Consider the following 16,451-nt stretch of genomic DNA (forward strand, 5'->3'; position numbering starts at 1 on the left):
AGAGAGAGAGACGGGGAGGGGAGGGGGGGAGAGCGAGAGCGAGAGAGAGAGAGCGAGAGAGAGAGAGAGAGAGAGAGAGAGAGAGAGAGAGAGAGAGAGAGAGAGAGAGAGAGAGAGAGAGAGAGAGAGAGAGAGAGAGAAGAAAGAGGGGTAGCGGGAGAGAGAGAGAGAGAGAGAGCACATAGAAAAGGTCAGATTAAGTCCAAGTTAGGGGGAGAAACTATCTGGGTGAGGAGTTAAGATGAGAGGTGCAGATAGCAGTAGTGGTGCGAGGAGGGTAGAGGTACGCACTGCAGCTCTGTTCGTCACTCCTGTCTCCACAGTCGTCGTCATGGTCACAGACATAGCGTTGAGGGACACACTCTCCGTTTCCACATTGGAACAGGCCACTGCTGCAGTGCTGTGCTGAATAAAACAGACACAAAACCCCTTCAGTGACTGACTGTTTGTGTCGGACAGGAGGAGGGCCTGGTTAAATGCGTGGTCATGCGTCACTGCTAGGGCTGTGGCGGTCATACAATTTTGTCAGCCGGTGATTGTCAAGCAAATAACTGCCGGTCTCACGGTAAGTGACCATTAATTAATGTAAACACATTTAGCATTTCCTGGCTTCCATGCATAGCCTACAATTCACTGATGCAGACCTTTGGAACATCTACATTTTAAAAAGTCTAATAAATCCATGTAATATAGCCTACACCATAACAATAAATCCATTATTTATTTTAGAGAGGTCTAAAGAAACATGTAGTCTATTTCAGAAGAACAGAATACCATACTCTGTGTTGTCCTTCTGTTAGGCCCTGATCTGGCTATGGGCTACACTAGTTCATTTAGCTGACAAGATTTGCTTAGAATTCCTTGGCATTATTTTATATTATTTTATAGTATGAAGAATACAATTGAACATAGCTGAATAAAATAGAAAGGATATATTCTCCAAACGATTTGAGGGAGTGCGCACATGCGGCTATTCTGTGTTGAGTGGTTAACAAAGAAACAGATACTCCTAAATGCTTAATTTAGAGTTATTTATGTAACCTTAGTTGTGATACAAATGTTAGGCTATATGTTATGATTTTTAATACAATCTAAGGCTGCATGATGCGTCTCTAATGATGATTTGAAAAAAGTTGCATGAAAGGCATGAGCTCTGCCTTGTTTTTTGCGCAGGTTGTACACACTTCATCAGTCTCTCATTCACAATTTGACAAGCACTTAATAATGCCTCGAATTTCCTGGCTGCATCCCCTTTGTGTGGCCGTTATGCCCCCTAAAAAAATCCATGCCTTTTGCGGCCAGTGGCCGTTGTGCCCTTGGGCTGAATATAATAATTATAATTCCCTTCTCCCGGCTGTGTGCCGAAGCACCTCTCACTCACATGGCTCTCAGTCACATGATTGGGTCTTTCTCACAGGCTACAAGTGAAGACAGACACATCGGGGACGCAACTGCGCACGTCCTTATCCAATTCCCGAGGCGCATATTGAAGATATTGGAAGAACTGTCCACATTTACTTTTCGTCAGCCAACAAGATGAGTAGGCCTAACTAACAGCAAAAGCACTAGCCTATGTCAATCTACTATCCCCATAGTACAAAAGTTGACCTATTCTATTCTGTGCGAGAAATAAATATTCCAAACATAGTCCGGGACAGTTGTGGGATGTGATAGATCCCAAATTAATACAACCACTAGCATCAAAAAACCTGTTTTAAGCAATGAACCTGACGCAATAGATGAGAATATTTAGCTTAAAATGTTGATAAACTAAGGCTATTTCTTCACATTATAAGCACAGCAATGCACACACGGCAGTAGGCTATAAGCGCAAATGTTCCATTAGCAGAAAAACACCATTCTCAAAAGTGACCACAAATACAATTATGCATGTAATGCTTTCATTACAAAGGTGCATTTTCATGGTGAAAATGATCTTCCCCAAACTTGAAACTCACGCGCTGCGTATGTACACTACCGTTCAAACGTTTTGGGTTCATTAAGAAATGTCCTTGTTTTCGAAAAAAAATCACTTTTATTGTCCATTAAAATAACATCAAATTGATCAGAAATACAGTGTAGACATTGTTGATGTTGTAAATGGCTATTGTAGCTGGAAACGGCAGATTTGTAATGGAATATCTACATAGGCGTACAGAGGCCCATTATCAGCAACCATCAGTCCTGTGTTCCAATGGCACGTTGTGTTTGCAAATTCAAGTTTATCATTTTAAAAGGCTAATTGATCATTAGAAAACCCTTTTGCAATTATGTTAGCACAGCTGAAAATTGTTGTGCTGATTAAAGAACCAATAAAACTGGACTTCTTGAGACTAGTTGAGTATCTGGAGAAGTTATTTGGCCACTTTAGCTGTGATACAAACCTTATCAAAACATATAGGCCTATGGGCCAGGCTATTGAGGTGTGCGACTATGATTTTAAAAAGTCCCCAAAAACGCATGCACTGTTTGCCTTAAGCTGGGCATCATTCACAAGTGATAAGCTAATATTGTCTCCCATCACACTATTCTTGATTTAATCTTGTCTTTACATATTCAAAATAATATATGTGTCAAATTTGTTTTGATTTAGAATGGACCATTATTATGCGCCTGTCTCGAAACAGGGGCAGCTGTAAAAAATACATGTCATCTATGCACTTAAATAGAGAATGGAGGACGCTTTTCCCGTGGTCGTCGTCGGGTGAGGTTGTGTCTCTCTCTGGCAGGAGGTAAGCTTGGCTTATATGGCTTATATACATAGTTTGGGCTTTGTCGAGTAAAGCTTAAACTATGTATTTAGATTGTAGTTAGGTATTGTAGGTAGTTATCGTGGGTTGTTGTATGTAATTATTGTAGGTTATTATTGTATTCGTCTGAGCCCGGTGAAGCACGAAGCTAGCTAACCCACTACCTGGACTAGCTGGCGGGTAGCTACTGGTAACTATTAGCAACTGTGGATAGTTGTTTCACGCCTGAGAGTACCTGTAATTACGCCAGCTAGCTGCCTACAATAATTACATACAATAATGCCTACCATTCAGCTGTTTTTCTAACCTCACTGTCTGAAGCGTTAATGTTAGGTAGTAAGTGGCTACTGTGCTTGAAATGTAGCTAGCTTGTTGCTACCTGGATAGCTACTAGTAAACAATAGCTGGAACGACCTAGCGAACAGACACGAACAGGCTGAGTCAATTCAGTGGATAGCTTTGCACTTGACTAGCTAACAGTAGCTGCTAGGGGTAAGTTATAATCTACATTTGTGTTTTGTTTTTACATACTGGTAGCCAGAGTCGTTCAAGGGAATTCGGGACATGGGTGACTAGTTAACGTTAGCTTGGCTCTCTCTGTGTGTTCGTGCCATGGGAGGAGGGGTTTCTTCTTTGTCTGAAAGCAATGGCTAGCTAGTATGCTAACTATTCTAGCTAACTAACTGGCTGAATAAGTTGACGACGGACTCGCTCAAGCTGTCGGGACTAACCCACAACGTTAGACACGGACACGAATGATCTGCTTGGCGTGTTGACACACTGGTGGTTTGTTGTGGCCGAGTATTGGTGCTAAACCGTGTTGTTGGAGTCCGGCATGCTAGTTGGCTATGGCGTCATATGACTAGGTGCCCTGGACGATTTTCACGGAAGAATACTGTACCAAGTTAGCTAGCTGAATAAACTAAGTTAGTCTATTCCTAGAAAACATTGAACCGCTGTAGTTTACAACAATTATAGTTTCTGAGGTGGAAGTTGGGAGAGTTATATTTGGGTGTTTCAGTGAAACGTAAGTGAGGGAGGCCCCGCTCTCTCCTTTCCCAGATGTTTAGTTCATTTCATTCCGATCTCCTTTGCATTATTGTAGCTATCATCTCTTCCCTCTGCTCAATCCTTCTCCTTCCAATCTCCTGATTCTGCCTCCTCAACCCTCCTCTCCTCCCTTTCTGCATCCTTTGACTCTCTATGTCCCCTATCCTCCCGGCCGGCTCGGTCCTCCCCTCCTGCTCCGTGGCTTGATGACTCATTGCGAGCTCACAGAACAGGGCTCCGGGCAGCCGAGCGGAAATGGAGGAAAACTAGACTCCCTGCAGACCTGGCATCTTTTCACTCCCTCCTCTCTACATTTTCTTCATCTGTTTCTGCTGCTAAAGCCACTTTCTACCACTCTAAATTCCAAGCATCTGCCTCTAACCCTAGGAAGCTCTTTGCCACCTTCTCCTCCCTGCTGAATCCTACTCCCCCTCCCCCCTCCTCCCTCTCTGTGGATGACTTCGTCAACCATTTTGAAAAGAAGGTTGACGACATCCGATCCTCGTTTGTTAAGTCAAATGACACTGCTGGTCCTGCTCACACTGCCCTACCCTATGCTTTGACTTCTTTCTCCCCTCTCTCTCCAGATAAAATCTTGCGACTTGTGACGGCCGGCCGCCCAACAACCTGCCCGCTTGACCCTATCCCCTCCTCTCTTCTCCAGACCATCTCCGGTGACCTTCTCCCTTACCTCACCTCGCTCATCAACTCATCCTTGACCGCTGGCTATGTCCCTTCCGTCTTCAAGAGAGCGAGAGTTGCACCCCTTCTCAAAAAACCAACACTCGATCCCTCTGATGTCAACAACTACAGACCAGTATCCCTTCTTTCTTTTCTCTCCAAAACTCTTGAGCGTGCCATCTTTAGCCAACTCTCTTGCTATCTCTCACAGAATGACCTTCTTGATCCAAACCAGTCAGGTTTCAAGACTGGTCATTCAACTGAGACTGCTCTTCTCTGTGTCACGGAGGCTCTCCGCACTGCTAAAGCTAACTCTCTCTCCTCTGCTCTTGTCCTTCTAGACCTGTCTGCTGCCTGTGATACTGTGAACCATCAGATCCTCCTCTCCACCCTCTCCGAGCTGGGCATCTCCGGCGCGGCTCACTCTTGGATTGCGTCCTACCTGACCGGTCGCTCCTACCAAGTGGCGTGGCGAGAATCTGTCTCCGCACCACGTGCTCTCACCACTGGTGTCCCCCAGGGCTCAGTTCTAGGCCCTCTCCTATTCTCGCTATACACCAAGTCACTTGGCTCTGTCATATCCTCATATGGCCTCTCCTATCATTGCTACGCAGACGACCCACAACTAATCTCCTTTCCCCCTTCTGATAACCAGGTGGCGAATTGCATCTCTGCATGTCTGGCAGACATATCAGTGTGGATGCCAGATCACCACCTCAAGCTGAACCTCGGCAAGACGGAGCTGCTCTTCCTCCCGGGGAAGGACTGCCCATTCCATGATCTCGCCATCACGGTTGACAACTCTGTTGTGTCCTCCTCCCAGAGTGCGAAGAGCCTTGCCATGACCCTGGACAACACCCTGTCGTTCTCCGCTAACATCAAGGCGGTGACCCGATCCTGTAGGTTCATGCTCTACAACATTCGGAGAGTACGACCCTGCCTTACACAGGAAGCGGCACAGGTCCTAATCCAGGCACTTGTCATCTCCCGTCTAGATTACTGCAACTCGCTGTTGGCTGGGCTCCCTGCCTGTGCCATTAAACCCCTACAACTCATCCAGAATGCCGCAGCCCGTCTGGTGTTCAACCTTCCCAAGTTCTCTCACGTCACCCTGCTCCTCCGCACACTCCACTGGCTTCCAGTTGAAGCTCGCATCTGCTACAAGACCATGGTGCTTGCCTACGGAGCTGTGAGGGGAACGGCACCTCCGTACCTTCAGGCTCTGATCAGTCCCTACACCCAAACGAGGTCATTGCGTTCATCCACCTCTGGCCTGCTGGCCCCCCTACCTCTGCGGAAGCACAGTTCCCGCTCAGCCCAGTCAAAACTGTTCGCTGCTCTGGCACCCCAATGGTGGAAAAAGCTCCCTCACGACGCCAGGACAGCGGAGTCACTCACCACCTTCCGGAGACACTTGAAACCCCACCTCTTTAAGGAATACCTGGGATAGGATAAAGTAATCCTTCTACACCCCTTACCCCACACCACCCCCAAGAAAAAAAAAAAAAAAAAAATAGTAAAGTGGTTATCCCACTGGCTATAAAGTGAATGCACCAATTTGTAAGCCGCTCTGGATAAGAGCGTCTGCTAAATGACGTAAATGTAAATGTATGTAAATGTTCATTTTCACGCCAGCCAGGTAGGCTATACTCCTGTTTTAAAGAGAAGCAATGTGCTTAATATCAGGAAAGTTGAGAAATAAATATAGTAGGCCTAGCCTATAGAAAGCTGATGGGATCCTCCTCTTTTTAATAGAGGCCATCACTCTGTTTTCTCACACAATTGCATAGCCTATAGAAATGTTGCGCAACATGAGCTCATGGGCTCTCATGAAGTGTTTGATTAAATGTTTGATGACATTTGCATTGATGTCCAAGTGATTAGAGGGACAATAGAGTGCTGAGTACCAGGCAGTTAGCAAGTTTGGTAGGCTACTAATGACCATCAGCAGCATCAGAGCTTGGAGAATCCTAATTACCGTGACTAAATGGTCACGTGGAATTTGACTGCCGTCATGACTCGTGACCGCTGGTGTGGCGGTAATACGGTCACCGTAACAGCCCTAGTCATGGCCAGAAGTGAACACTTACTGCAGTTGGCCTCGTCTGACCCGTCACGGCAGTCCACGACCTGGTCACAGTGCTGGGTCCTGTTATAACAGGCACTGTTGGCACACCTCAGCTCTGTACACTCTGGGTAGTCTGAGAGGGAAATAAACATGTCAAAACAGATGAAGACAAGTCAATCATACCCGACTGACATAGAACAAACCCATCTGTAGAATATTCAAAGAATTTAAGGAATAAGCATAAATTCCCTATAAAAATAATTTGTTTAGAGGTGCATAATGCTTTCCCTTTCAAATGTCAAATGTCTCTAGTAGTCTTAAACATTTCTCAAACATGAAATGTCTCAAATGTCAGTAGTCTTAAACATTCCTATATAAAGTTCTCAAGTATTAAGACAACCTTGCAATTACCCAAATGTAACAGTCTGCTGCTAGCAGATCATTATCTTAGCTGCTGCGTCGGCAGCTCTAACCCCCTTTTAATCTCATTAACAGTAGAACATATACCCTTAGATACTCCCCCATGAAGTCATGGTGGCAATTCACCTCTGAAATATAAAGCTCTGTACGGAATTATTCAGCCTGTAATGGTGCAAGAAAAATGCTAAAAGCTAATGGGAGGATAAAAACACTTTATTCTGCCGTTGTGAGATCACCAAATGTGCAGTGCTGTGAGTCTAACATGTCGGCACAATAATGGAATAGCAGCTGAACTTCAGCTTGACTAATCCCCAAGGAATCTGCAATCAACCTCTGACAACAAGAAGCATATTGTGGCCATTCTGTCAGTCAGCAAGCCTCTTAATCTTACAAATTGATTAAAATGCCACAGGAGCCTGAGGGAAGAAGGTAAGTAAGCCACACTGGGGAACTTACGGCAGTCTCTCTCGTCAGCCCCATCGGAGCAGTCGGGCAGCCGGTCACACCTGTACTCCCCTGGGATGCAGGCCCCATTGGTACAGCTGAACTGCCCACTGGAGCACGTCCTACCAGCTGCAGAGAGATTGAGGAGCAACTTAACCACAAGTGCAGCATTTCTCTACCCCCTTAATTGCCTTTGTCATTGATTTTTGCGTTAACATTTGTGGCACCTGTCACATTGGTGAGAATTCTAAATAAAACATGTTGTACACTGTATGGTCTACTCAGTACTTGCGTATTGATTTCCTCTATTGTAGAAAGTGTGAGAACTTACGACAGTGTTGTCTCTCATCTGAGCCGTCCTCACAGTCCTCTTCGTCGTCACAAACCCAGACATCTGGGATACACTCCCCGTCACTCAAGCACTGGAAATGACTCTCATCACATGTTACATGGGCTGAGGACACACACAGCACATCCCATTTTAGTCTCCACACTATCAGCAACAATAGTCAATATGTAGGTGAAGGTCTAAGTAAGACAATGCCAGGTGATTCTTCCTCAAGATAATTCTACGAAGCAACAGTTTTGCTGCTCTCAATACAATTTAACAGGGAAACGTGAGTAAATGTGACAAATCCTGATAACATGTAAAGGGAGAGGGTCAAAGTGCAGCCCAGTCCACTGTAAGATGAGAAGTTACTCACGGCAGTCGGCTTCATCAGAATCGTCTACACAGTCTAACGTTCCATCACAATGCCAGTGCTGTGGGATGCATCGGCCTGTCCCACACTGGAACTGCCCCGTCTCACAACCTTCACACAGGAGACACATTATTACTAAAGTTATCTTCATTCCATATTTTAGACCAATTCTCAGATACTATTTTGTAATACCTTCAGTCCCCAGGTGCATAATTCTTCATGATCTTAATCAGTTGATCATGATCATGTGTATTTCTAAACTAGGTCAGAAAAAATAAATAATTTCCTCTCAAATGTCCCTCTCTACTATAGTTAGTCCAATAAATTGATGGATATCTTTGTGTCTCTTATCAAAACATCTAAACAGATTTAAGTGTGTTTGGGAATGTCTCTTATTGATGAAGCATGGTGTTTACAGCATCGACAGGGCCTGGAGAAGAGCGTGCCAGCCATCCTCAAAACAGTTACTCAACCCTCAGCACACTCATCCCAAGCTTCCTTTTGATGTTCTCACTGAGTGGCATCTGAGGAGATAAGGTACCACCACTCTACCTTCCCTGAAGTTTTCCAGGAGATATCAACTGAGGCAGCATAGTTCAGTGGCAGAGCGCTCCGTCAGACCTGTCCGAATTGGAATGTACAATTCTCATTGTCTCTCTCTGACAACCTGATTTATGGTGCATGCTGTTCCTTGTCAGAAATGTAATTGGGATAAATAGTGGTACCAGGAGGTACCGCAACCCTTAAACCCAAATTCTTTGCTGAGGGAGATGTAAGGTGGTGGTTGGTGGTGCATGTCTGGGGTTGGTGGTCTACAGTGTCTTATCGACTACCTTTAAACACACTCCCTGCTTGGTCAAATATGTGCTGAAGAGAGAGGTTTTACATTGTGTCAACACCTCAGTTGCAAAACAAACTGAAGACTGTTCTAGAAACAAACAACACTGAGAAATATAATCAGTAATACAAATGACCTATGTTTTATTTCCAATCTATGAATCAAACACTGCCATCTGACCAATCAAATTACACACAAAACACACCCACATTTTTAAAAACCACATTACATTTCCAAACATTCGCAGTAAGATTTTTGGATACTGATTCATGACCAGTTTTCACATAACATAAATGTGTCAATGGGCGATATCCATAGATCATATGTTATACATGTATGAATACATGTATTGTGACTCCTAGAAGCAAATATGCAAGTAATCAGCTATTTCCATTGCATCAACTAGCTGTGCCATCACCAATCAGCATGTGCATTGGGTTTCTATTAGCACAACCTTTCACTTAGTGTTTCTCTCCCACTACAGCTATCAACAAATTACTTCAAATTCCAATGGCATAGGAGCATGTTACATGATAAGGACATGCAAAACAAGAAAACAGTGGTCAGTTGCAAACAAAAAGAAACCAACGTGTTGAATATACACCTACTGGACAATTTTGTAACAGAAAAAGCATTTTCAATCCGGTCAAACCATCTAGGCCTAATGCTAAACATGAGCTTTCATGAGATAAGGCACTGAACTAAGAATTAGTGTGATGTCATCCTTTGATCTTGTGCTGATAAGTTGAAATCTCTTAGGAAACTCCTGCCAACATACCCTCTGCCTTTTTATTCTTCTCATTTAAAAGAAACATAAAACGGATACAGCATCGGTTGCACAGGTCCTACTGACATTGATCCTTTAGCAGGACGTAGAGACACCAGGAGCTATTAAAGGCCAAGGTGGAATTGTTGGACACTGATATTATGAGTCGGCCTACTTAATTATAGAACAAGTCTGGCAAAGCATTTCCCTCTGACAGGTGAAAAAAGAGCACTTCCGATATGACCACTATTGAACCAAATGCTAAAAGCCAAGGGAAATCTTCCTTCTTTGTCAAACACCTAGTCCCGTGTAGCTCAGTTGGTAGAGCATGGCGTTTGCAACGCCAGGGTTGTGGGTTCGATTCCCACGGGGGGCCAGTATGAAAATAAAATATAAAAAAATGTATGCACTCACTAACTGTAAGTCGCTCTGGATAAGAGCGTCTGCTAAATGACTAAAATGTAAAATGTAAACAGACATACAATGTAATGAATTGAATTGGAAAATCGCAGCCCATTCAGTCGACAAATGTTGTGTGAGCAGGCACTTTATTATAGGCAAGTCAGTAGTTTATCATCTCTTTTATGTAATGTGCTCTTCAAAGATGGATCACTTCCACTTGAATTGTGGGGTCATGACTGTGCTACGGCACTAAAAGCCTTGTGAGGGGCTTCTCATATCATGAGGTCTTGTCTCAGATGAATTAGCCGACACCACCAAACTGCTTTTAAACTACGCCAGCCAAAGGGGCTTCATATTTAACTCATTCAGCAGCCAATTGAGAAGCAAGCTTTTTTCCTACTCAGTTTACTAATGAGAAAATTGCTTCCCCATTAGCTCAAAGGGTGCCTTTGTTGAGAGGCAATGATCCGGGAGGTTTCAGCATCATCTGTAACATGCAGGTAAGACAAACAGTGCATGCAGTATCGGAGCAGCACAGTGACACCACTGAAAGACATTTGGGTTTAGCTCTGTACCCCTGAACAGACAGTCAGTGGTCTCATGCTCCATGACATTACGATCATTATAAGATCAACTCTGAATATGTAATATTTGACAATATATGGTAGATATCAGACAAAAATCATGGGTGTACTGACAACTTCAAGGATAATACTGAAAATAATGATACATTTTGTCTAATGAGACTTCCACAAAGACCCTAATTAAAAAAAAAACATGATCACTCGTTGCTTGACCCACAAATAGGATTGCATGTAGTATCAATATCCACCAGCTTATCAACAAAACCAACATATTTTTTAAAAGAGAAAAATACTAGAAGTGTCTTTAAGCATCAATGGACTTCAAGTTCAGAGGAAGGACACTCCTGAGGCCTCCTAGCAACAATGGCAATGTTCATAATCCCTGTTCATAATCCCTGTCTGCTATGCATTAGGTTAACAGCTTTCAACAACCTTTGCCAAAAGGAAACCAATCTTCTGAGACATTCAAATGAAGCCAGTGTTTCCTGACAGTATCAGTTCTGGGAAAGGTGACTGGCCGACTAAAGTGGACTTTTAAATGAATGCTCTTACATTCAGCCATAGTCTTTTTTTATGTCATCTGATTTACTATTCCTTCAGGAATAAATTGGTAAATAGTTTATTTTTTAAGGCGAAATGTAACAACACTGATCAAAATACGGGCAATTTGACTGTCAGTCAATTTCTATTAAAATAAACTTAAGAGAAAAGTGGCCAATATGCTGCAAATAAGCTCTTAAGAATGTGGTGTCTAAGGATTGGTACTTTTTCGTTAGTGTCTTTGTTTAGCCTGTTTTGTTTAGTTTGGTGTTTTCTTTTTGTCCCTCTCTCTGACCATGTCTTTTGTAATTAGCCATCTTAAACCCACAGCAGGCGAGAACCTCACACTATCCACAGAGAAAGATAAGGACGCCCTACTACTGCCAAACAAAGAGGAGCAGCAGAGGAATTTTCATTCGAATGAAGCCTGCCAATGCCTCAGACCCCACTGTGAAATCACAATGGCACAATGGAAGAGCCAGCAGGGCTGCAACCTCATAACTGGAAGTGTCACCACGCCAATGGGACTATGGAGAGGGATAGCAGAATGCAGAATACAGTATAGCTTCCTGCAAAAAAAGTTTAACAGAAGCCCCCCCCAAAAATTTTTTTTTAAAATCTTGGCCCTTCCCCAAAACATCTCTTTCCAATCATGTGGGGGCCCCTGAAAGAGGTGTAGCCTCTTTCATCAATACCGCCTTGTTTTTGTGCGTCCCCTCGCACTCTCTGAATGTGTGTCTAGAAAACGGCTGGCAGCGTGGAGCGCTGGATCCGTCCATGCTGTTGGAGCGAAGTGCTGCTCCATTTCATATGGAAATCAATTCAACAGAATGCAGTCAATTGCTGAACAACTGACTTTGGCTCTTACTGCCACACACAAAACAGAGAAAAGCCCAAGGGAGTTTGGTACTGGCACAGGTACAAAAGGAGGCAATAAATAGTGAGTGAGGAATGAAGCTGTACTTCTAATTCTTACTTTTAAAAAACTTTTATAAAGTTTTAATACATTTGTAAAGCTACATTTGACTAGAAATGTGTAGAAAGCAGCAGAAATTGAGATGTTACACTGCACTTCTGCAGGAGGTCAAATGTTTTTGTTCACACTGCCTATGACAAACTGTCACTCAATACACCATGAGCATTGTTAGCCTAAACATTGCACCCTATGCATCACATAATAGTCTGGGACCTGGGTTGAGAGTGCTGTATAATGGGAAAGGATTAGTCTTTCATTTGAGTCAACTGTGCTAACTTCTGTTCCCCTTTCCAATACAGCGTTAACGTTGCTCACGGATTTACACCAGAAAAGGCTGCAGCATCTTTAAGATTTAGCACGCGTATGCTGGCCGAAGTTTTCTGTGCCTTGTCAAATTTCAACATCAACCCACAAGTGTTTGTTGTTGTGCTATAACACAAATTAACTAATAATAGGTTAGGATCAATTAATGTGAGCAACAAACTGAAAACACCTATTTGAGTTAGTAGGGGAAATGTTCATAAGCCAACCCCATATCCCCCTGTTCTAGACATCGTGTGTAACACTGACACAGAACATCTTGTTTATCCTGGTTTAATTGTATATGTTTTTTTCTAATTCAATCATAATTTTTTTTCACAAGATCCTGAATGACCAAGGCTGTTTGTGGAACATTATTGAGGTTTGAAAGGCACTTAGCCCCAATATTCAAGCAATTAACCTGCAAAAACATGTTTTGAACGGCCACAATCAAATCTAATCTAATCTAATTTTATTGGTCACATATATTTAGCAGCTGTTATTGCGGGTGTAGTGAAATGCTTGTCACCAAGTCCAGTTCCTTTGTTACCTATTACTGTAACATTAAATCACCCTACAAGTGTGCCACATTAACCATTATGTCGACACAGGTGTTTTACAACACTTTTAAAGCCTCTTGATAATAAGCCACAAAAGACTGTCTGTCACACATTAAATTATCATCAAGTTGAGCCACATTAGCTTTGGTGAAACTTTGACAGGGCAAAAATGAGTGTGAACCCTATCCCTGGAGGACCCAGTGGAAATTAGGCTCAATGGATTAGAGAAAGTAACCTGTCCTCCAAGGCCCTTTTAGTCATTTCCTCTCAAACGCATGCTGGCTAAATCTGGATTAATTCAACCATTCCTGCCTCAAATTTCTGAGGAGATCAACAAGTGCCATGATGCAAAACTGCAAAAGATGCTGGAAGTGCATGAGGCTCTGTTGCTAGTCAATGCATTTAAAACTTGGTATATACTGAAATAGACAACATTGATTACCTGTTGACTTGAATGTCTTTTTAAACTACGACGACACAAATCTTTGGTACATCATTGTTCATTTTTAAGGGACAAGCCTGCTAATTACTAACTTGAAAACGCTGGCAAAGCCCTGATTTGATTCAATATTATAATTAATTTTGGCGAAGACCATGCTCATAGCCTCAGCTTGTAGAGATCACTTCCATATTATGTACTACAAAATGCCACTGGATAATTACAATTGTTAAATTTGATTAAGATACGTGCTGTTTTTTTTCTCATTTATTTTGTCATACTTTCTTATTTTGTATAGTCTTGGAATGTAGCCTATATAGAGCAATGCAGCTAAAACATTAAGAAGAAACATACAGCCTATTTAGCCTGGGATGGTTCCATCTGAGGTTGTAAGAACTTTCCCCTTGTTGTTTACATGCACTCTTTTGCCTGTTGTTGCTTAGGTAGAAATGGTCGCTTTCAGCAGCAGCTGCAGCGTAATTAGTTGCTTGATTCACACTAAGGAGCTTACATACTAAGGGTTGAGCAAAAAGAAAGCAGATTACAATTTGAGCAGTAGGGTATAGGCTACACCAGTATGCAAGAGACAAAGATAACAGTATTTCAGATCTATCAAGCAAGGTATATGACTAGTTTCTACAACAGGAAAGGAAAGGAAAATGGGTCCTTGAATTAAGGCTATATAATTAGTTATCATCTATTGAGGTTTTGCACTAGGCAAGCCGTTGAGTTCCTCTGAATAAGATTTGTACCAGTAGTTTGCAGTCCACACAGATTGTCTGCAAGTCACATGCTCACTTCTGTTACCTAGCAACGACAAAGCTCAGGCAAAAGTTCTCCAAGAGAGAACTTCAAATCTGTCTGAGGGAGGCTTTGTGCTCAATACAAGCTTTAATAATGTTTAGAGTGGAATAGTTTTGATAAAGAAGTCAAATATTGTAAACTATATTAAAATAATTCTGTATTTATTGGTTGCAAAAAAAATAGTTGTAGAGCTGGGGAAATAACTGGCCAAGTAGTTGGTAAGATTTGCCACAATAAATTCAGATTTTTTTATATAGAAAGTACTCCGGTACTACTTTATAAAAACATAAATGTATGTTTTGTCACATACACTGGATAGGTGCAGTGAAATGTGTTGTTTTACAGGGTCAGCCATAGTAGTACCGCCCCTGGAGCAAATTAGGGTTAAGTGCCTTGCTCAAGGGCACATCAACAGATTTGTCACCTTGTCGGCTCAGGTATTCGAACCAGCGACCTTTCGGTTACTTACTGGCCCAACGCTCTAACCGCTAGGGCCTTTCACTTCAAAAAGGCCAAGCATTGCACAAACATGGCTAAATGGCTTGTTTTTTTTACTTATAGATAGCCAAATTAGATGATTGTTTGCCTATCAACATCTTAGCTGAGTAAATTATGTCTTCAAAAAACATATCCAATAACTACAAATCAGGCCACTCTACCACATAGGTGTTATTGGTGTCTATGTACCAATGGTTTACATTTTCTCATCCAGGGCAGATATAGGCTACACAAACAACTCTCAGCAGGTTCACAATTAATAAAGGCTGTGTTTAGGTGAGTTTAGGATACTCTTACCTTGTGAATGACACCGGAAAGTACAGAAAATCAATATAACAAGAAGTTTTGCAAGCACTGCTCTCCACATTCTGATGCTGGGTCCCGGCTGGTCTGTCCAGCTCCTCATGAAGCCGGGCAGATGGAGGTGCTCTAGGGACTGGGATGCTGTTGCTTGCCTCTCTCTTTCTTGTCCCGCTAGTTGATGAAAAGGGGCGTACACAAAGCCAGAGACGGTCGCTCCCCCAACCCCGGCCCTCCCGATAAAACCCTTAAACCGCGCGCCCTGGAATATGCATAATTCCATTGCCCGGGCTGTCTCATCTACACGTGATCTACACATTGCGTTGTCCATCAGACAGATAGGTAGGCCCTAATGGTGGCAACATTAGTGAAATAATAACGCAGCATTTTGTTGTCTAAAACATATAGAATAATTACTTTCGATGTAAATCAAAATAACATGGATTAGCCTAAAATGCACATTCGCAAATAATTCCCTGGAGCCAACATTTTTTAAAAGCTGAATTGAAAGATTTATGTCCCAGGTCCTAAACGTGTATTTATTTACTGTTTATCTATTTACTATTTATTTAGTAGCCTATTTGATTAACTCAGTAGCAAGCAAACAAAAAAACAACTGTTGCTGCTCTTCTACCATTATATTGTAGCTTAAGTTTTATCCACACATGATCTTTCACATCCAGTGAGTGATGTCGAAAATGAATAAGACAATTATTTGTCATAAGAGTAAAATAGACGAATCAATTATAGGTTACGTTGTTGCCACAGCACTGTAGAATGTTATTTTTGTTCTGACTGAAGGGGCTCAACGTTATTCAGCTTCAGGGTGACCTTGGTGTGTTGGTACGGGACTACACCGGGGTCAAGGCTCGCCTCAATTACATGGGGGCAGGATCAACATTTCAAGGCATGATAAATGGCAAAAAAGCTGTAAAATGAGACGAAATCGACTAATCAATAAATATAGGCCTGCAAGTTGGATCACTATTTAATCCTGTAAATTACAGCCTATTAATCACATACTTTAGGTCTACAAGCAAGGTTTCACCCAATAAGTCAATTGAATATCCCAAAATTGTTTTATTTCAAATAGAAAATGTGCCTCAAGCCTTGCACTTTCGCTCTTTTTCGTAAAAATGTTTTGATGTGCTGCATATCATGCATAGCCTAATACATAAAGTGTTATTGTTTTTGTACTCCTCGAGAACTATCTATTTGTATACATTGCTTTTAAATATTCGTGTTACGGAAATCCCGAAGGATTGGGTCTGGGACCATGTTTGCGGGTCACTTTAGATGGGCCTCACGTTTCGATGTGTTGCATGCAAAT

General features: G+C 42.4%; 1 protein-coding gene across 1 annotated transcript in view; it reads right to left on the reverse strand.

Annotated features, from left to right (window-relative positions):
• lrp2a (low density lipoprotein receptor-related protein 2a) overlaps nt 1-15,227 on the reverse strand; it is a gene marked incomplete at both ends in the record, with an annotated part of 77,334 nt that extends 62,107 nt beyond the window's left edge. Inside the window, 6 exons of the mRNA XM_084162688.1 lie at nt 292-405; nt 6,572-6,682; nt 7,426-7,542; nt 7,745-7,867; nt 8,118-8,225; nt 15,119-15,227. Of these exons, the coding sequence (XP_084018814.1) occupies nt 292-405; nt 6,572-6,682; nt 7,426-7,542; nt 7,745-7,867; nt 8,118-8,225; nt 15,119-15,227 (682 nt within the window). The remainder of the gene's footprint in view (nt 1-291; nt 406-6,571; nt 6,683-7,425; nt 7,543-7,744; nt 7,868-8,117; nt 8,226-15,118) is intronic.
• Nucleotides 15,228-16,451: the final 1,224 nt, after the last annotated feature.

This window comes from Coregonus lavaretus (genome assembly GCF_964263955.1).
Source record: "Coregonus lavaretus genome assembly, chromosome: 5".
Lineage (NCBI taxonomy): Eukaryota > Metazoa > Chordata > Actinopteri > Salmoniformes > Salmonidae > Coregonus > Coregonus lavaretus.